Source organism: Notolepis coatsorum, assembly GCF_963971535.1.
Source record: "Notolepis coatsorum genome assembly, chromosome: 2".
Taxonomy (NCBI): Eukaryota; Metazoa; Chordata; class Actinopteri; order Aulopiformes; family Paralepididae; genus Notolepis; species Notolepis coatsorum.
The window spans coordinates 148,281,914-148,304,067 of record NC_140166.1 but is presented as its reverse complement, the minus strand read 5'-3'; the positions used below and the strand labels follow the sequence as shown (position 1 = coordinate 148,304,067).

At 43.8% G+C, this 22,154-nt stretch overlaps 1 protein-coding gene across 2 annotated transcripts in view; it reads left to right on the top strand.

The window, feature by feature from the left end:
* Positions 1–17,342, top strand: part of azi2 (5-azacytidine induced 2) — a 63,316-nt gene extending 45,974 nt beyond the window's left edge. Inside the window, exons 7-8 of one of the 2 annotated variants that reach the window (XM_084307453.1) lie at positions 3,059–3,168; positions 13,317–17,342. In XM_084307453.1, the coding sequence (XP_084163579.1) occupies positions 3,059–3,168; positions 13,317–13,774 (568 nt within the window). In that variant the 3' untranslated portion in view covers positions 13,775–17,342. Of the gene's footprint in view, positions 1–3,055; positions 3,169–13,316 lie in introns of both variants that reach the window. The other variant, XM_084307452.1, reaches the window with a different exon arrangement.
* Positions 17,343–22,154: the final 4,812 nt, after the last annotated feature.

Genomic DNA, 22,154 nt, shown 5'->3' with positions numbered 1-22,154 from the left:
GACCATGTCTTACCCAAGGTACACAACAAACAAACTAGGCTCATATTGTTCAATGCTTCATCTCCCCTTTAACCCTAACCTTACCTTACTGAAGATATTAGCCTTAACCCTAACCTTACTGAAGATATAAGCCTTAACCCTAACCTTACTGAAGATATAGCCTTAACCCTAACATTACCTTACTGAAGATATAAGCCTTAAACCTAACATTAACCTTACTGAAGATATAGCCTTAAATGGTACAATTTACAATTTGTTACTCACATTTTACCCATTCACTCACACATTCACACACTGATGGCGGAGGCAACCATGCAAGGTGCCAACCTACCTGCTCATCAGCAGCAATTAAAGGTTAAGTGTCTTGCTCAAGGACACTTCGACACGCTGCCCGGGAGGAGCGGGAATCGAACCGGGAACCTCCGGATAACCAGACGACTGCTCTACCTACCGAGCCACTGTCGCCCCCTTAACCTTACCTTACTGAAGATATAGCCTTCACCCTAACCTTACTGAAGATATTAGCCTTAACCCTAACCTTACCTTACTGAAGATATAGCCTTCACCCTAACCTTACTGAAGATATTAGCCTTAACCCTAACCTTACCTTACTGAAGATATAGCCTTCACCCTAACCTTACTGAAGATATTAGCCTTAACCCTAACCTTACCTTACTGAAGATATAGCCTTCACCCTAACCTTACTGAAGATATTAGCCTTAACCCTAACCTTACCTTACTGAAGATATAGCCTTCACCCTAACCTTACTGAAGATATTAGCCTTAACCCTAACCTTACCTTACTGAAGATATAAGCCTTAACCCTAACCATACCTTACTGAAGATATAGCTAATACAAGCGGCTGGGTGGCGCAGCGGACATTGCGCTCGTCACCAACACAAGAGACACCGGGTTCGACTCCGGCTGTCTGCGTTGCCTCCGGCTTGGGCCAGCCGTCATACTAACTCAATTGGCAGAGTTAGCGGGTGGAAGTCGATGGGTGGTAATCTGGACGTTGTGGACAGCGACTCCTACAGGTTGGTTGGGGGACGCCTGCACAGCATAGACAGGAAGTATCGGGGGCAGTGTGAGCCTCCCACATGTTACACCTCGCCACTGAGAGTCCGCGCTGGCAGCTGAAAAGATGTGACTGGCTGCCTCCTCGTGTATCGGAGGGGACATGTGATGCAAGGCTTCTATCCTCCCTACAACCGGCCAGTGGGAGGCATATGCGAGCAACGTTCAAGACAGGGGAGGGGAGAATTGGCACAACGGAATTGGGATGGGAGAAAAATGGAAAAAGATGAGAAAAAGTGGATAAAATAAAAATAAAAAGATATAGCTAATACAAGTGACAAGTGATGTTGCCGGCGTTGGTTTAAATGACTAAACCGTATTTTGTATTGGGTTATGGTTAGGCTAAACCGTGTTTTGTGTTGTCAGGGAGATGAAGTCAGACTCTCCTACTGTGAACTCACTGTTATGACACTGATGTAAATGAGGCTCTGGTATGTAATGTTTAACTGTGTGTGTGTGTGTGTCTCTGTCTCTGTGTGTGTCTCTGTCTGTCTCTATCTCTCTGTCTCTGTGTGTGTGTCTGTCTCTATCCCTCTATGTCTGTGTGTGTGTCTGTGTGTGTGTCTGTCTCTATCCCTTTCTGTGTCTGTCTCTATCCCTCTGTCTGTGTGTGTATCTGTGTCTGTGTGTGTGTGTCTGTCTCTATCCCTTTCTGTCTCTGTGTGTCTGTCTCTATCCCTCTATGTCTGTGTGTGTATCTGTGTCTGTGTGTGTGTGTCTGTCTCTATCCCTTTCTGTGTCTGTCTCTATCCCTCTGTCTGTGTGTGTATCTGTGTCTGTGTGTGTGTCTGTCTCTATCCCTTTCTGTCTCTGTGTGTCTGTCTCTATCCCTCTATGTCTGTGTGTGTATCTGTGTCTGTGTGTGTGTGTCTGTCTCTATCCCTTTCTGTCTCTGTGTGTGTATCTGTGTGTGTGTGTCTCTATCTGTCTCTGTGTGTGTGTGTCTCTGTCTCTCTGTGTGTGTCTCTGTCTCTCTGTGTGTGTGTCTCTGTGTGTGTGTGTCTCTGTGTCTCTGTCTGTGTGTTTCTGTATCAGTGTGTGTGTCTCTGTCTCTCTGTGTGTGTCTCTGTATCTGTGTGTGTGTGTCTCTCTGTGTGTCTCTGTGTGTGTCTCTGTATCTGTGTGTGTCTCTGTATCTGTGTGTGTCTCTATCTGTGTGTGTCTCTGTGTCTTTCTCTGTGTCTCTGTCTGTGTGTGTGTCTCTGTCTCTGTGTCTCTCTCTATGCCTCTGTCTGTGTGTGTGTGTGTCTCTGTGTGTCTGTGTGTGTGTCTGTCTCTGTCTGTGTGTGTGTCTCTCTGTGTGTCTCTGTCTCTGTGTGTGTGTCTCTGTCTCTGTGTGTGTCTCTCTCTGTCTGTGTGTCTCTGTGCCTCTGTCTCTATGTCTCTGTGTGTCTCTCTGTCTCTGTGTCTCTGTGTGTCTCTCTGTGTGTCTCTATGTGTCTCTCTGTGTCTCTGTATATCTCTGTCTCTGTGTGTGTCTCTCTCTCTGTCTGTGTGTGTCTCTCTCTGTGTCTCTCTGTCTCTGTGTGTGTGTGTGTCTGTGTGTGTGTGTGTCTCTGTGTCTCTCTCTGTGTCTCTCTGTCTCTCTGTATGTGTCTGTGTCTCTCTGTCTCTCTGTGTGTGTCTCTGTGTCTCTCTCTGTCTCTCAATTCAATTTAATTCAAATAGGCTTTATTGGCATGAAATATTAACATACTTATTGCCAAAGCAAGTTCAACATACAAACAATAACATATATATTAAGCAATAAAATATCATAATATTAGTAATAACAGTAAGGACAATCAACAAGAAACATATTAATTTACAAAATAGTCACTCGATCGGGTAGTCATTTTTCAAGTGTGGCCACTCAGATACATTTACAGGGCTTGTTCTCGTATTTTGTGACAACCGTCTACATATTTTGCAGCTAATGCTGTACACTGACTCTCTCTCTCTCTGTGTCTCTGTCTGTGTGTCTCTGTGTCTCTACAGCAGCATGCAGCAGTCATACGAGGCTCTCTGCTGTGAGATCAGTCGCCTTCACACTGAGCTGAAGCTGCAGTCCAACCTGGTGAGAAAACTCAGGCCGCTGCTCAACAGACCAGGTGAGGCCCTAACCTTAACCTTTAACCTGCTACTGTCATCAATACATATAGACCAGGTGAGGTATTAACCTGCTACTGTCATCAATACATATAGACAATGAAATTAGATCTGAATACAAATATTGGGAAAAGAGAAACCGTGTAAACAATATAATTAACTCTGAATATAAATATATTAGAAAAATAAACAGTGTAAACATATGAGGGGTCTGTATTGTGATGTGTGGTGCCAGTGTATGGTAGTCAGTGTGTAGTGTGATGTGTGCCTGGTGCCAGTGTATGGTAGTCAGTGTGTGGTGCCAGTGTATGGTAGTCAGTGTGTAGTGTGATGTGTGTCTGGTGCCAGTGTATGGTAGTCATTGTGTAGTGTGGTGCCAGTGTATGGTAGTCATTGTGTAGTGTGATGTGTGCCTGGTGCCAGTGTATGGTAGTTGTAACTGAGGGGTACAATTCCCTGACTGTATTAAATAAGTATGGTATCATTAAACCACTACTGTCTTATGTACATTACTACTGGCCATACAGTACACAGGTATATGAGATGAACACCTCCACAATGACACGGTTCCACAACAAATATGAGTTAGAATAATATTTATTAGCAGCACGTAGATTATCTTACATTACTTGAGAATTAGAGTCGCACTTGTAAGGCGAAGAATGTGCATGAATAGGTCAAGAGCGTAAGTCCATTAGAATATTACGCAGGAGATAATGAATACCACCTGTATCATAGGAATTATATATATGGTACACTAGTAGGTCAGCTGGAGACACCATGGGGGTTCCCACCGGTTGTAAGCCAGCAGGGGGCAGGAATGTTCGAATGCAAAAGTCTGGATCAACGGGGAATCAATAAGCTCCAGCTACGGGAGGCGGTACATTACTCCCTTGATCGGCAGACGAAAGCAGCAGCTATAATCCAAGTATGCGTGCAGCATAGGTGAAAGCCAGCCAGCCTCTCCTAGAGACGGGCTCGAGTGATGCTCCTCACGGGTAAATCCCACACAGTAGTGGGTGTAGACTATTCTTAATCCAGCAGCCACGGTACCAAAGCAATATAATAATCCAGCCGGAAAAGGCTCTGCATTCACCGGTGTAGATTCTCCGGTGCACGGTACTTCACATTAACTAGGTCGAACTTGATGTTATTACACTAAGCTCTGACACTTTTACTGTCCTATTCGCACGCAGTTATAAGTGCTCTATTTAGATGCACGGTTGCTCACTTCACTTGGTCGTTGACTCGTGATGAAGGCTTTACGTTTGAGGGTAACACGTTTCTAGGTTAACTAACTGCTGTATCCACCTGCAACGTATTTATACGTCGTATGGTGAACAATCTAGTACCAGCCTCATTTCTGTCTCGTATTCTTGCGCAGAGCCGGTCATGTCCAGGCATGTCTTGGCGGTGACTTTGAACTAGACATTGGGGGGTATGGCCGTGGCGCCTAGGGGATCGCTTCCACTAGGAGAACGAATATTATGGTCTGTCCTGTACCAGGTAAAGGGATATTCCGTGTATATGTACAAAGAATATACAAGGGATATCAAACGATATACAAATAGTATACATGGGATCTCAAGCAATAAATATATATATTCGGTTTAATCTGACCCTTTGTAACAGTAGTCATTGTGTAGTGTGATGTGTGTCTGGTGCCAGTGTATGGTAGTCAGTAGGGGTGCACCGATATATCGGTCGGGTATCGGTATCGGCCGATAAGCTCAAATGTGCCGATGGCAGTAGCCGATAAATATCCATCAATTTGTGTCGCGTCAATCTGGTCCACGCATTCAAACTTTGAAAAAAGTTTCAGTCAAGCGACCTGCACAACGCCGCCCCCACACACACACGCTACTGCATCAAAGTTACTACTTATGATTAACAAAGGCATTCGTTTTGTGGCATTAACGTTATATAGTTACATGTTCAATAACATCAGCATATTTACCGGACGGAAGACGATGTTATGTTATTACCACAGTACTAAAGAGAGGATGTTATGTTATTACCACAGTACTAAAGAGAGGATGTTATGTTATTACCACAGTACTAAAGAGAGGATGTTATGTTATTACCACAATACTAAAGAGAGGATGTTATGTAAGAGAGGATGTTATGTAAGAGAGGATGTTATGTTATTACCACAGTACTAAAGATGAGAGGATGTTATGTTATTACCACAGCACTAAAGAGAGGATGTTATGTAAGAGAGGATGTTATGTTATTACCACAGTACTAAAGAGAGGATGTTATGTTATTACCACAGTACTAAAGAGAGGATGTTATGTTATTACCACAGTACTAAAGAGAGGATGTTATGTTATTACCACAGCACTAAAGAACCCTGTGAGGATGTTATGAAATGCTCTGCGTCCTTCTGATCCACCCTGCCGGGAGAGATTGTCTTTCCTGCCAGTTCCCTTTGTGTGACTGACTGACAAACTGGGGAGGGGGGACTGTGAGGTGCAAATTAGAATGAAATATGGCAAGAAAATAAATCTGGGCCCAATGAGACTGACACAGAGGAACAAGGAAAGAGGGAGCAGGAGAGAGAGAGAGAGGTAAAGAGAGGGATGAAGAGGGAGGGAGGGAGGAAAAGAGGGGGTCTCTATGTATTTATTCAAACATATTGTGCATCTGTATTCTTCTTTGGTCCTTCCCTTGAAATCACTTTTATTCAAATCCAGGCCCCAGGAGAGGCCCTCTGGGAAGGGGGAGAAGAGGGAGGGGGGAGCGACTCTAATTTAGGAACTTTATTATCTGCTCAAGATAATGATTAGATAGCAAAGCAATGATGTGTGATCCGGATATCGTGTTTGAGTCGTATGTAAGATCAGTGAGATCAGGTACACTGGTGTCATGTTTGAGTCGTCAGTGAGATCAGGGAACACTGGTGTCATGTTTGAGTCGTCAGTGAGATCAGTGAGATCAGGGAACACTGGTGTCATGTTTGAGTCGTCAGTGAGATCAGGGAACACTGGTGTCATGTTTGAGTCGTCAGTGAGATCAGGGAACACTGGTGTCATGTTTGAGTCGTCAGTGAGATCAGGGAACACTGGTGTCATGTTTGAGTCGTCAGTGAGATCAGGGAACACTGGTGTCATGTTTGAGTCGTCAGTGAGATCAGGGAGATCAGGTACACTGGTGTCATGTTTGAGTCGTCTGAGATCAGGAACACTGGTGTCATGTTTGAGTCGTCTGTGAGATCAGTGAGATCAGGGAACACTGGTGTCATGTTTGAGTCGTCAGTGAGATCAGGGAACACTGGTGTCATGTTTGAGTCGTCAGTGAGATCAGGGAACACTGGTGTCATGTTTGAGTCGTCTGTGAGATCAGTGAGATCAGGGAACACTGGTGTCATGTTTGAGTCGTCTGTGAGATCAGTGAGATCAGGGAACACTGGTGTCATGTTTGAGTCGTCAGTGAGTTCAGGGAACACTGGTGTCATGTTTGAGTCGTCTGAGATCAGGAACACTGGTGTCATGTTTGAGTCATCAGTGAGATCAGGTACACTGGTGTCATGTTTGAGTCGTCAGTGATATCAGTGAGATCAGGAACACTGGTGTCATGTTTGAGTCGTCAGTGAGATCAGTGAGATCAGGAACACTGGTGTCATGTTTGAGTCGTCAGTGAGATCAGATACACTGGTGTCATGTTTGAGTCGTCAGTGAGATCAGATCAGGAACACTGGTGTCATGTTTGAGTCGTCAGTGAGATCAGGAACACTGGTGTCATGTTTGAGTCGTCAGTGAGATCAGGAACACTGGTGTCATGTTTGAGTCGTCAGTGAGATCAGGAACACTGGTGTCATGTTTGAGTCGTCAGTGAGATCAGATCAGGAACACTGGTGTCATGTTTGAGTCGTCAGTGAGATCACATCAGGAACACTGGTGTCATGTTTGAGTCGTCAGTGAGATCAGATCAGGAACACTGGTGTCATGTTTGAGTCGTCAGTGAGATCAGATCAGGAACACTGGTGTCATGTTTGAGTCGTCAGTGAGATCAGATCAGGAACACTGGTGTCATGTTTGAGTCGTCAGTGAGATCAGATCAGGAACACTGGTGTCATGTTTGAGTCATCAGTTACCATTTGTAATAATTTCCTGTCTCCACTGTTTGCAGCAGGTCTCTCCTCATGGAACGGCATGTCAGTGTATGAATGAATGATTAATGAATGAATGAAAACTTTATTTAACAGATTGCAGAATGGGTACAATACAGTACAGCTCAATACACACATTTGTTAAGGGGATGCAGACCAGAGAAAGGGTTTCGTCTTGTTTACATCAGGGTCCCCCATTTTCAATTCTTAGTGAACCGTATCAAATGTCTATCAACATTGTTACTCAGCTGATAGAGTTGTGCCCTTCCTGATGACTTGTCGTACAGAACTTGTAAGTCGCTTTGGATAAAAGCGTTCAGCTAAATGACTAAATGTAAATGTAAATAGTCTATGAACACTATGCAAAGTGGGCGACATGTTGTTGGCACAATTTGGAAATGCATAAAAAACGCTGTTTTTATCTTTTAGATCAGTGGTTCTCAACTGGTCTAGCCTCGGGACCCAACATTTTCCTTAGTCATTAAGTCGCGACCCAAATTTTTTAACCACTATGATTTATTAAAAACTATTTTTTTTGCAGTAATACACAATCTTTCATGCACTGTTAAAAACATGAAATAAACACAAAGGTGCAACAAAAGTGCACCTAGGGATAAAAACCTAATGAAATAAAATAATAATATATGCTTCTTAGCAGATTTCTTAGCTTAACATAACAGACCTAAGTTTGGGGGAACTAATGGGATAACTGGGGTTGCAACAAAAGTGCAACTAGGGCTAAAAACCCAGTGAAAAAAAATAATAATAATAAATAATTATGCATCTTAGCAGACTTCTTAGCTTAACATAACAGACCTACAGTAAGTTTGGGGGAACTAATGGGATAACTGGGGTTGCAACAAAAGTGCAACTAGGGCTAAAAACACAATGAAATAAAATAATAATAATAAATAATATATCCTTCTTAGCAGACTTCTTAGCTTAACATCCCAGGGAACTAATGGGATAACTGGGGATGTTGTTTGCTCCTGACAAGAGTCTCAAAGTCTGGGGTGATGGTAGACAAAGCAACTCTGAGGTCATGCTCCATGTCCAATCTGTTCCTCTGCTTTGTCTTCAGCTGGACCAGAGCTGAGAAGTGCAAAAAAGATTTATAAAAAAAATTATACACACATCCGCAACCCACTCAAAATGGCCCTGCGATCCACTTTTGGGTCACGACCCACCAGTTGAGAAACACTGTTTTAGATAACGCTAAGCTGACAAAGTTTTTGTGGTAACGTTAAAGTGGACTCTCCATGCTCCACAGTTTCCAGCTTCCTGCAACAACTCACGCCGCACAGGAATTCGCACAAATTTGTCTGTTTCTTTGGTACAGACAGGCACTTTTGGGGGATATATAAAAGAAATTATAATAATATCTAGCACCCTCAAAAACTACTGGAGCTCAGTTTAAATGGCGAGTAATGGATTACTCACGGCCACCCCTAGTTCGTCTGCAGCTCTTTGTCCTTTCACCAAAACCTGCATGTCTTCTCTTTTCAGAGTCCATCACACCCTCATATCCATAAAGGTACCATCACACCCTCATATCCATAAAGGTACAGCATCACACCCTCATATCCATAAAGGTACCATCACACCCTCATATCCATAAAGGTACCATCACACCCTCATATCCATAAAGGTACAGCATCACACCCTCATATCCATAAAGGTACCATCACACCCTCATATCCATAAAGGTACCATCACACACTCATATCCATAAAGGTACCTGGAGAATTATCCAGCGCCTTTCCTACAGAGATATTATTATTATTATCATTATTATAGGGGCACTTATTATACAAGTATTATTTATCATCTGGTGCCACCTAGTGGGCGTTTACTGCAACTGTAGGACGCCAGGGGACTGAGATATGGACAGGTGAGGTTGATTCAGCGTCTCTGTGACGCACTATTTAAGAGACACACGTAGCCATATGCCTGTAATGAGAAAAGCCCCGTGGGTGATCTAACTGGCTAACGGTACGTTGCATTGTATTATCTCTTGTATGCACTGACTCTGTTCATAACTATCATTTATGTATGTAGCGCATGTGGCTAATGGATGCCGTTTTGTTTCCTGTTTTGTATAGGTAAATAATCTACTGACCGATGCTAAATGCTGACAGCTACTAACTGTTGCTACTGACAGCTGCTAAAATGCTACTGACTGTATCTACTCTACTGGCTAAATGCTACTACTAACTGGCTAAATGCCACTACTACTACCAAGCGGCTAAATGCTACTGACTGTATGCTGCTAACTAAGGACTAATGCTACCAGCTACGAGCTGTCTAAATTGACCATCTGGTGGCTATTAGTCAATGACAGTGGAGTATTGGAGCGTTTGGATGGGATATCCTAAATAAATAACATTCAAGCAAGAGTCTGAATTGTTTCCTTTGGTCCGGTATAAACAGTTGATCGCCTGCACCCTTCCAATGGGGAGATCTAGTTGACATATTGACAGTGACTGCTAGATAATTGGACAGTACCATTACACCCTCATATCCATAAAGGTACCATCACACCCTCATATCCATAAAGGTACCATCACACCCTCATATCCATAAAGGTACAGCATCACACCCTCATATCCATAAAGGTACCATCACACCCTCATATCCATAAAGGTACACCATCACACCCTCATATCCATAAAGGTACAGCATCACACCCTCATATCCATAAAGGTACAGCATCACACCCTCATATCCATAAAGGTACCATCACACCCTCATATCCATAAAGGTACCATCACACCCTCATATCCATAAAGGTACAGCATCATACCCTCATATCCATAAAGGTACAGCATCACACCCTCATATCCATAAAGGTACACCATCACACCCTCATATCCATAAAGGTACCATCACACCCTCCTATCCATAAAGGTACCATCACACCCTCATATCCATAAAGGTACAGCATCACACCCTCATATCCATAAAGGTACCATCACACCCTCATATCCATAAATGTACAGCATAACACCCTCATATCCATAAAAGTACAGCATCGCACCCTCATATCCATAAAGGTACACCATCACACCCTCATATCCATAAAGGTACACCATCACACCCTCATATCCATAAAGGTACAGCATAACACCCTCATATCCATAAAAGTACAGCATCGCACCCTCATATCCATAAAGGTACACCATCACACCCTCATATCCATAAAGGTACACCATCACACCCTCATATCCATAAAGGTACAGCATCACACCCTCATATCCATAAAGGTACAGCATCACACCCTCATATCCATAAAGGTACAGCATCACAGTAGGGTTGAAAAAGCTGTGGTTTGGAGCTTTTGTTCTTTCCTGGCACTACCCTCCTTCCTGTCAACCGTGAGCTTGTCAGTTGGGGAATGGAGCTCTTAACTCATTGGACGCCACCTCTTAAGTGCGCGAGAGGGCGCTAGAGCGCCACCGCTTTAATCAATGGGAGAACTGGGAGATTTGCGAGTGCTTAAAATATACGCCTGGGAGATTTGCGAGTGCTTAAAATATACGCCTGCGTAAACAGGTGGGTTTTGAGGTGGGTTTAAAATGGGATGATGGAGTCAATGTTCCTGATGTCGGGGGGGGAGGGAGTTCCAGAGGCGGGGGGCAGAGCAGCTGAAGGCTCTGGACCCCATGGTGGACAGACGGGCTGGGGGGTGGGTCAGGTTGATGGAGGAGGCAGACCTGAGGGACCGGGTGGGAATGTTGATGTGGAGGAGGTCGGACAGGTATGGAGGGGCGATGTTGTGGATGGCCTTGGAATGTATGGAGGAGGATCTTGTAGTCTATGCGGTGTTTAATGGGAAGCCAGTGTAGTTGGCGTAGGACGGGGGTGAAGTGACTGATGACAGGGGTTCTGGTTATTATACGGGCAGCAGTATAATAATATATATATTTATTTTATACCCAGTTTAATCACCTGTACATTGTTTATTACTATCGCACTTTACTGTTACATTTGCACGCTGGTTGGATGCCAGACTTCTCTTTGTTGTACTGTACTTGTGCTGCATGATGACTGAATACATGTTAATCTAATCTAATGTAACCTGTTGTATAGCTGCCTCCACAGTGCTAATCTAATGTAACCTGTTGTATAGCTGCCTCCACTAATCTAATGTAACCTGTTGTATAGCTGCCTCCACTAATCTAATGTAACCTGTTGTATAGCTGCCTCCACTAATCTAATGTAACCTATTGTATAGCTGCCTCCACTAATCTAATGTAACCCTCTGTTGTATAGCTGCCTCCACTAATCTAATGTAACCTGTTGTATAGCTGCCTCCACTAATCTAATGTAACCTGTTGTATAGCTGCCTCCACTAATCTAATGTAACCTGTTGTATAGCTGCCTCCACTAATATAATGTAACCTGTTGTATAGCTGCCTCCACTAATCTAATGTAACCCTCTGTTGTATAGCTGCCTCCACTAATATAATGTAACCCTCTGTTGTATAGCTGCCTCCACTAATCTAATGTAACCCTCTGTTGTATAGCTGCCTCCACTAATCTAATGTAACCCTCTGTTGTATAGCTGCCTCCACTAATCTAATGTAACCTGTTGTATAGCTGCCTCCACTAATATAATGTAACCTGTTGTATAGCTGCCTCCACTAATCTAATGTAACCTGTTGTATAGCTGCCTCCACTAATATAATGTAACCTGTTGTATAGCTGCCTCCACTAATATAATGTAACCCTCTGTTGTATAGCTGCCTCCACTAATCTAATGTAACCTGTTGTATAGCTGCCTCCACTAATCTAATGTAACCTGTTGTATAGCTGCCTCCACTAATCTAATGTAACCCTCTGTTGTATAGCTGCCTCCACTAATCTAATGTAACCTGTTGTATAGCTGCCTCCACTAATCTAATGTAACCCTCTGTTGTATAGCTGCCTCCACTAATCTAATGTAACCTGTTGTATAGCTGCCTCCACTAATCGAATGTAACCTGTTGTATAGCTGCCTCCACTAATCTAATGTAACCCTCTGTTGTATAGCTGCCTCCACTAATCTAATGTAACCTGTTGTATAGCTGCCTCCACTAATCTAATGTAACCCTCTGTTGTATAGCTGCCTCCACTAATCTAATGTAACCTGTTGTATAGCTGCCTCCACTAATCTAATGTAACCCTCTATTGTATAGCTGCCTCCACTAATCTAATGTAACCCTCTGTTGTATAGCTGCCTCCACTAATCTAATGTAACCCTCTGTTGTATAGCTGCCTCCACCAATCTAATGTAACCCTCTGTTGTATAGCTGCCTCCACTAATCTAATGTAACCTGTTGTATAGCTGCCTCCACTAATCTAATGTAACCCTCTGTTGTATAGCTGCCTCCACTAATCTAATGTAACCTGTTGTATAGCTGCCTCCACTAATCTAATGTAACCCTCTGTTGTATAGCTGCCTCCACTAATCTAATGTAACCTGTTGTATAGCTGCCTCCACTAATCTAATGTAACCCTCTGTTGTATAACTGCCTCCACTAATCTAATGTAACCCTCTGTTGTATAGCTGCCTCCACTAATCTAATGTAACCTGTTGTATAGCTGCCTCCACTAATATAATGTAACCCTCTGTTGTATAGCTGCCTCCACTAATCTAATGTAACCCTCTGTTGTATAGCTGCCTCCACTAATCTAATGTAACCCTCTGGTGTATAGCTGCCTCCACTAATCTAATGTAACCCTCTGTTGTACAGCTGCCTCCACTAATCTAATGTAACCCTCTGTTGTATAGCTGCCTCCACTAATCTAATGTAACCCTCTGTTGTATAGCTGCCTCCACTAATCTAATGTAACCCTCTGTTGTACAGCTGCCTCCACTAATCTAATGTAACCCTCTGTTGTATAGCTGCCTCCACTAATCTAATGTAACCCTCTGTTGTATAGCTGCCTCCACTAATCTAATGTAACCCTCTGTTGTACAGCTGCATCCACTAATCTAATGTAACCCTCTGTTGTATAGCTGCCTCCACTAATCTAATGTAACCCTCTGTTGTACAGCTGCCTCCACGGTACCCATCCAGTGCCTGGACGACGTGGAGAAGAACCACCACCACCACCACCAGCAGCAGCCGGCCCTGAGGGTGTCCGGGCCTCGTGCCCCCGCGGTCCCCTCCAGCGCCGGCCGGCCCTGCCCCCCCGCCGGGCCCCCGTCCGGCCCGCCGCTCCTGGACGGTCTGAGGGACGACTGCTGGAACAGCGGCCCCTGGTCCGCCCAGCACGGCTCCGGGTCGGGAGGGGCCCTCGGCGGGAACCACCCCTGCTCGGCCCTCCTGCCCCCCCCGCCTCTCAACCAGGCCTCCCTCGACGACAGCTCCTGGTCCTTCCCCAGCCCCCCCAAGCCGAGCGACGCCCTGTTCTGGGAGGGCCGCCCCAGTAGCCCCCCCGCGTTCGCTGCTCCTGCCGCCTCCGCCTCCATGGGGAGCTGCGCTAACGCAGAGTGGGCCAAGCCCTACTAAACCTGCCACATAGCTACCACCCAAACTGCCTTAAGTTGATAAGACCACTCTTCTGGACTTCACTGGACCTACCGGCCATGGGAACTAACCACGGGGCTGGCTGGGGGCCTTTCTAGGGATGGGCCCCTAGACATCATCCACATGGCCTCTCTCTGCACACGGCACTGATGAGCAACATCATCCACATGGCCTCTCTCTGCACACGGCACTGATGAGCAACATCATCCACATGGCCTCTCTCTGCACACGGCACTGATGAGCAACATCATCCACATGGCCTCTCTCTGCACACGGCACTGATGAGCAACATCATCCACATGGCCTCTCTCTGCACAGGGCACTGATGAGCAACATCATCCACATGGCCTCTCTCTGCACACGGCACTGATGAGCAACATCATCCACATGGCCTCTCTCTGCACACGGCACTGATGAGCAACATCATCCACATGGCCTCTCTCTGCACACGGCACTGATGAGTGTGTGTGTGTGTGTGTGTGTGTGTGTGTGTTTCCATGCACACATCTGTGTGCAGCAGGGTCTCCTCATGATGTATCAGAGGGCTGTGGCTCCGCAGCTGAATGCTTAGAGCTTTTAAAGGTGCAACCCACCTTCTATAGCAGGGTTCCTACACAAGTCTGAGCGCAAGGAACATTTTGAACAGTATTCCTATTTCACAAAGCAGGATTAGGAAGTTAGCCAACTGTTATCTTGATGTTGAATTTGTAAAACAGAATTTGAACATTAGGTTTAGGAACGTGACTCAGTCATATATTGATTACAGTGTTTCCCCCTGAAAAAAATTTCAACGGCGGTGAATCCGGTGATGTGCTGCGAGCGCTGCCGGAATCCATATTAGCGCACGCTGCCGGAGAAATAACTTAAAACTACCTTAGAATTGTTGGCGATAGGTTGTTCATGTTCATGGAGTCATGTGCGTGTGGATTTGCTAGGATGTTATTGGTGTGTCCGCTGACACTAGAAGAGCTCTGGAGGCCCAGGTAGCTGCATATTTGTACACTGCAAACATTTTTATCTTATCAAGTGAAAATATCTTGTATTTGGTACAATAAGTCCAATATTGAGTAGAATTATCTTGAATTATTTTATTCCACTGCTTTTGATCAATCTTGTTTTAAGAAAATGTTAATATTATTTTCTTAAAAGCCTAAATATGCTACGCTGCGCTGCTGCTGAATGCATATAAGGGAAACACTGGATTATCCACCTGACTGTGTAATCCTACTTTGTGAAATACAAGCCCTGGGCTTGTGAGAATAAAAACAATAACAAGAAGAACATTTTGACACTGTCTGGAATGTAGACACTGCACTGACTTCACCACTGAGAATGAACGTGTAGTACGTTGCTTTATTATTCCTGATATTGTTGGCCTACACACACAAAGGCGTGTAAAACAATGAGCGATACATCTGCAATATCTCTAAATTGAAGGTTTGAAAAAGAAAGGATTTTCTTGATTTAACAGAAGGCTTGCGGGAACCCTGCCGATGGAAGTGTCTTTACGTGACCGCTGTGAGGGAACCCTGCCGATGGAAGTGTCTTTACGTGACCGCTGTGAGGGAACCCTGCCGATGGAAGTGTCTTTACGTGACCGCTGTGAGGGAACCCTGCCGATGGAAGTGTCTTTACGTGACCGCTGTGAGGGAACCCTGCCGATGGAAGTGTCTTTACGTGACCGCTGTGAGGGAACCCTGCCGATGGAAGTGTCTTTACGTGACCGCTGTGAAGTATCGGAGGTTAGGGCCCATGGTTGTAACATGATAATGTGAAGGAATGTTTAGCTGTTTTAACAGCCAACTATAGGATAAATGTGAAGAGTTTCATTTCAAAATCAGATATCATCCACCTTTTTTGGGGGAAAAAGAATTATAACAAATAATGCTTCCATCTCCACTAGCCAGGGTTTAGCTGTGCTGTGGCCTCGTATCCACTAGCCAGGGTTTAGCCGTGCTGTGGCCTCGTATCCACTAGCCAGGGTTTAGCCGTGCTGTGGCCTTGTCTCCACTAGCCAGGGTTTAGCCGTGCTGTGGCCTCGTATCCACTAGCCAGGGTTTAGCCGTGCTGTGGCCTTGTCTCCACTAGCCAGGGTTTAGCCGTGCTGTGGCCTCGTCTCTACTAGCCAGGGTTTAGCCGTGCTGTGGCCTCGTCTCCACTAGCCAGGGTTTAGCCGTGCTGTGGCCTTGTCTCCACTAGCCAGGGTTTAGCCGTGCTGTGGCCTTGTCTCCACTAGCCAGGGTTTAGCCGTGCTGTAGCCTCGTCTACACTAGCCAGGGTTTAGCCGTGCTGTGGCCTCGTATCCACTAGCCAGGGTTTAGCCGTGCTGTAGCCTCGTCTCCACTAGCCAGGGTTTAGCCGTGCTGTGGCCTCGTATCCACTAGCCAGGGTTTAGCCGTGCTGTGGCCTTGTCTCCACTAGCCAGGGTTTAGCCGTGCTGTGGCCTCGTATCCACTAGCCAGGGTTTAGCCGTGCTGTGGCCTTGTATCACTAGCCAGGGTTTAGCCGTGCTGTGGCCTTGTATCACTAGCCAGGGTTTAGCCGTGCTGTGGCCTGTCTGGCACACAGTGAGCGTCTCCATTGTCTTTGACAACCTGGCCAGACCTGGCTGGACCCCGGCTGAGAGAGACACCTTTCACAACCTGGCCAGACCTGGCTGGGACTGTTGTATCATCATGGTTCAGCTTATGTGAATTTTGAAAGACACAAACCCAAACATTCCAAACCGGGCCATGGCTAGCCCCAGCCGGGCTGAACATAGCTAACGGAGACGAGGCATAAATGATGCCACCATGTCTGACAAAATGGTCACTGGCGTGAAACTTCATGGGAAAAATTATGGGAGTATCATCTAAGTTATGAGCTTGTTTCCAGACCTTTGCTTATTAAATATCTTAACATTGAAGATCACAATCGCAATGTATTTTCATGAAGGATCAAGTGAGTCATTTCTATGGGGTGGTTATTCCAGAGTGGATGTATACAAGCGTTTTGGAATGAACTTCCACTCACTAGCACCAAAAATAAAAGGCTCAACTGTTTGCTATTTCTCACAGAATAGTGTATTTCTCACAGAATAGTGTACCACTCTGACACTCCAGCTACTGAAATCAACACTCAACTCTGTCACCAACGTTGTCAACCGATAACTATCATACATACTTAGTGTTCTTATTCTCACTTGTTATGAAAAACATAAAACATTGTAAAGGGCCTTTGCTCTTTCAGATACAAAGTAGTGTGTTTTAAGATTTTAATTTTAATTTTTTATTATTAGCTATTCATCAGATTTATCGAGAAATACTTGGAAATATCACATATTAAAAATAGGTACCACACTCACTCCCTGGAGTACTGGAGACCTGGTTCTCTATGTGGAGGTTTTAGAATATCTCTACTGTACTATACTTTAGTTTTACAGTACGAGTTCAGCTGTTGATTGTTGAGATGGAATCTTTCCTTTACCAATTATTAATTTCCCCTCTTAAAAGTTCCTTAAAGTAAATTTATGGGGGACATTTTGATGTTGTGGGAATCATCTTTGGGCTGCGGTGACACCTTGTGGAGGGAGGGGGTTGGGGTCACGCTGACACCTTGTGGAGGGAGGGGGTGGGGTCACGCTGACACCTTGTGGAGGGAGGGGGTGGGGTCACGGTGAATTCGGAACACAAAAGAGGTTATACTGAACACATTATTAGAAAGAGAAGCGGTAATGAGAAGGTACATATCTGTTTAAACGTCTACAGCGGACTTAAGTATTCCTCCAAGCTGAGTTTTGCACTCCGTCCGAACCTTTTGGTTTGGGCTTTTCTCCTTCTCCCCTGAAGGTTTTTACTGTGGCATTTAGGATGTTCCTGTTGTGTCGCCTCGACCAAGCACTCGTCACAGCCTCGTAATGAGCCTGCAGCTGTCGCTAACCCATTGGTTTTTAATAAGGAATATGACCGTCGCTCTCGATGTGTTTGGTCTCTGTAACTGAACGCGTAACGCATGTGAAAAAACAACACTTCTGTTTATAGCAAAGTTGGTGGTTAACATGCAGTTTATAGGGGCAGCTGAAATACTGCAACCTTTCTCCCATTGGGGTGGAAAGGAATCCCAACCTGAGCGTGACATAAGAGCAAAATGGCCACCATGTGAATATGGTCCATAGTGTGACAAGTAGCCTGCCTGGCGGAGAAGAGATCAAAGTGGCACAGTGTGACTTTTGAAGAAGTCTACAGCAGGGAAGTGATGGACAATAAATGAATTATTATTTGAAATGTAAACGTGAGTTTTGACTTGTCAGATAAGTGCACAAAGGGCCATGGTTGTTTTAAGACATACATTTTTTTGTTTTGTTTATTTGTTTTGCCATCTTTCTTCGATCTGTTTCATGGTAATTGTGGTCTCTGGTTATTTCTTGATTTTAAAATGTTTTTATTTTACAGCAGCAGTTTCATACTTCTGTAAAAGATTTGCAAACCAAAATGCAATCTACAATATGGATTATATTTTAGAATGACTGCACTTCAGACTGTTTGTAAATATGACTTAAATTAAATGAATGAATGTGACTGTGGTTTTGTCTCATTGCTATTTGAATTGTATTAAATGAAGTGAAACTCTTGATTTAACATTGTGAGTTTCAGTTTATTTGTAGAGCACCTTTCATACAAGAATTGCAGACCAAAGTGCTTCACAGCAGTAATGTACAATTAATTAATTAATAAACAAACTTGAACTTGAAATATAGACAGGCATAAAATTGGCAGATAATTGAGAAAATAAAAGCAATGCATAAAGTGCAGACATACAATGAGTATAAAATAGACATAATAAAAGCAGTGCAATAAAATACTGTACTTGTGCAGTTGTGCTGTATATTGACGATACATTTGAATGTAATCTAACGCTAAAGCAGATGTAACATTTGAAGAAAAGGTCTATGTAGGCTACTGTACACAGAAAACATCACATGCACTGATCTGCCAGAGCAGGCCAGGAAACAGCTGAACGCCTCTGGTGCTTGAAAGAAAGGAAGTGTGTTGAATTTATATAAGCACAGTTCACATCTGGTGAAGCTATTTCTGCCTCCCAGTAATGATGAGATATTAAAGATAACCTAAGCTTCTTCCACAAAAAACACATCTGGTGCCGCAGAAAAGCAGACATGAGAGCAGATAAGACATCCTAAGTAAACTAGACAGATTAAACTAAGGGTTAGTCCCCGAGATTATATATGATCATATATGAAAGAGCTACAATATATGCAAAGCTAAGGGTATATACAGTATTAACTGTCGCTATGGGCACTATAGGCAGTAGTATAAATAAACCATGGGTAATTAACCAATTGATATGAACATATAGAAAATAGAGTATAAACAGCGTGAACAGTACTGTACAGTATGAACAGTGAGTATAGACAGTTAGACACTAACCCTAACTATGAATGAACTAAAAGTTGGATATAAGTAGTATAATGAAAGGTATAAATACAGAATAGCCAGGCAACTACTTGAGTTGTGCTTCAGGAAGGGAACTTTTTTGTAGATTTGATTTGTCAAGCTTGGGACTGTCCTATTTAACCTGTTAATCTGTAGACCGTTTTCGCCTAAAGGTACATGCCTAAGTAAATGGAAGATTGCTCCACTTCTGCAAGGTCAATTTGCATGTTCTTGGTATCTAGGAACATCTAGGGACCTGGGGGTATGTATTTCCAGTGTCAGAAATATTGTGTCTGTTACTAGGCTGAGTAAATTGTAATGAATAAATTAATTATGATTAATTATGATTTTGATGATCAAAAATTGAAAACATTTTCAGAAAAATGCTCACTGAGCTCATTCACCACCAGTGGTGAAGTGCTGGGCAACCGCGGTCAAACGGCGTTTGGGCTTCGAAGTGCGCGCATCCTATTATTATGCAAAGTCTAGGTGATAAGTGCCTAGACTTTGCATAATAATAGGATACCGTTTGGCCTCCGCCCATATTACGACTGCACCCCTGTTCACCACCTTATTGAGATCATGTGTACAAAAAATCTAAGCAAATGAACCGCGGGAAGATGAATAAACAGAAGGATTTGTAGATACAGTAATTAATGATAATCGACATTAATTATAAATTCATATTTGACCTTGAACTTGACCTTATTATGGCCAAATCATACATCTATGGATTGGGGAAATGCTCCTCTTTCCAATGGCAGGGTTCTACATCCTGAACGATAGATAATCGATGTTGAATGGGCCATAGTAATGTCAATTTAGCAATACAATTTAAAAAGTTATAGCCCTGCAAAGAAGGTGAACATCTCCATAGACTTACAGACAGTGCTGGCAGAGAATGGTATAAGATGATCAAACTCCGTGGCAGTTAATGTGTTAACATCCAAGGGCCCACATGTGGACGATTATTTGCCGACCTCTAGTGGCTCGGGTGTGCATTTATTTTAATACAAAATCCGTTCAGCGGTTCTCGAGTTACATGCCGATATGTGAGGCATGCCCCAAAGTACGCAAAAGTACACATTACCACCCCCGACTCCCGGGGCTCTAGCTCCGTCAATCATTTGGCGATCTCGAAAATATTTACACAGGGTTGTAGCCAATGAGTGTGGCTTTCCAATGATACCCTATGATATGATAATTGGGGATCTAATACGGTCTCTATTGATCGATTTATGATAAAGGGAAAAAAAGTCCCCTATAGGGGGACCTTAAGGCTTAACAGGTTAATAAAGCAGAAATGCCCCATGTTTTATAACATTCTATCAGTTGTATCTCAATTCACAACATAATTCTATCTCAATTTATGTTTTAAAACGTTGTTTCATGCTAATTAATGGGATAGCATGTTGTGTCCTTATGTATGTTGACAAGAGACTACCTACTGTACATCCTGTTGATGAGACTACCTACTGTACATCCTGTTGATGAGACTACCTACTGTACATCCTGTTGACAAGAGACTACCTACTGTACATCCTGTTGATGAGACTACCTACTGTACATCATGTTGACAAGAGACTACCTACTGTACATCATGTTGACAAGAGACTAGCTACTGTACATCATGTTGATGAGACTAGCTACTGTACATCCTGTTGACAAGAGACTACCTACTGTACATCCTGTTGACAAGAGACTACCTACTGTACATCCTGTTGATGAGAGACTACCTACTGTACATCCTGTTGACAAGAGACTACCTACTGTACATCCTGGTGATGAGAGACTAGCTACTGTACATCCTGGTGATGAGACTAGCTACTGTACATCCTGTTGACAAGACACTAGCTACTGTACATCCTGTTGATGAGAATATCCTGTTGACAAGAGACTAGCTACTGTACATCCTGTTGATGAGAGACTAGCTACTGTACATCTTGTTGACAAGACGACCTACTGTACATCCTGTTGACAAGAGACTACCTACTGTACATCCTGTTGACAAGAGACTACCTACTGTACATCCTGTTGACAAGAGACTACCTACTGTACATCCTGTTGATGAGACTAGCTACTGTACATCCTGTTGACAAGAGACTACCTACTGTACATCCTGTTGATGAGACTACCTACTGTACATCCTGTTGATGAGACTATCTATTGTACATCCTGTTGACAAGAGACTACCTACTGTACATCCTGTTGATGAGACTACCTACTGTACATCCTGTTGATGAGACGACCTACTGTACATCATGTTGACAAGAGACTACCTACTGTACATCCTGTTGATGAGACTACCTACTGTACATCCTGTTGATGAGACTAGCTACTGTACATCCTGTTGATGAGACTACCTACTGTACATCCTGTTGATGATACTACCTACTGTACATCATGTTGATGAGACTACCTACTGTACATCCTGTTGATGAGACTACCTACTGCACATCCTGTTGATGATACTACCTACTGTACGTCCTGTTGATGAGACTAGCTACTGTACATCCTGTTGATGAGACTAGCTACTGTACATCCTGTTGACAAGAGACTAGCTACTGTACATCCTGTAGATGAGACTAGCTACTGTACATCCTGTTGATGAGACTACCTACTGTACATCCTGTTGATGAGACTAGCTACTGTACATCCTGTTGATGAGACTACCTACTGTACATCCTGTTGATGATACTACCTACTGTACATCCTGTTGATGAGACTACCTACTGTACATCCTGTTGATGATACTACCTACTGTACGTCCTGTTGATGACTACCTACTGTACATCCTGTTGATGATACTACCTACTGTACATCCTGTTGATGAGACTAGCTACTGTACATCCTGTTGATGAGACTACCTACTGTACATCCTGTTGACAAGAGACTACCTACTGTACATCCTGTTGATGAGAGCTACTGTACAT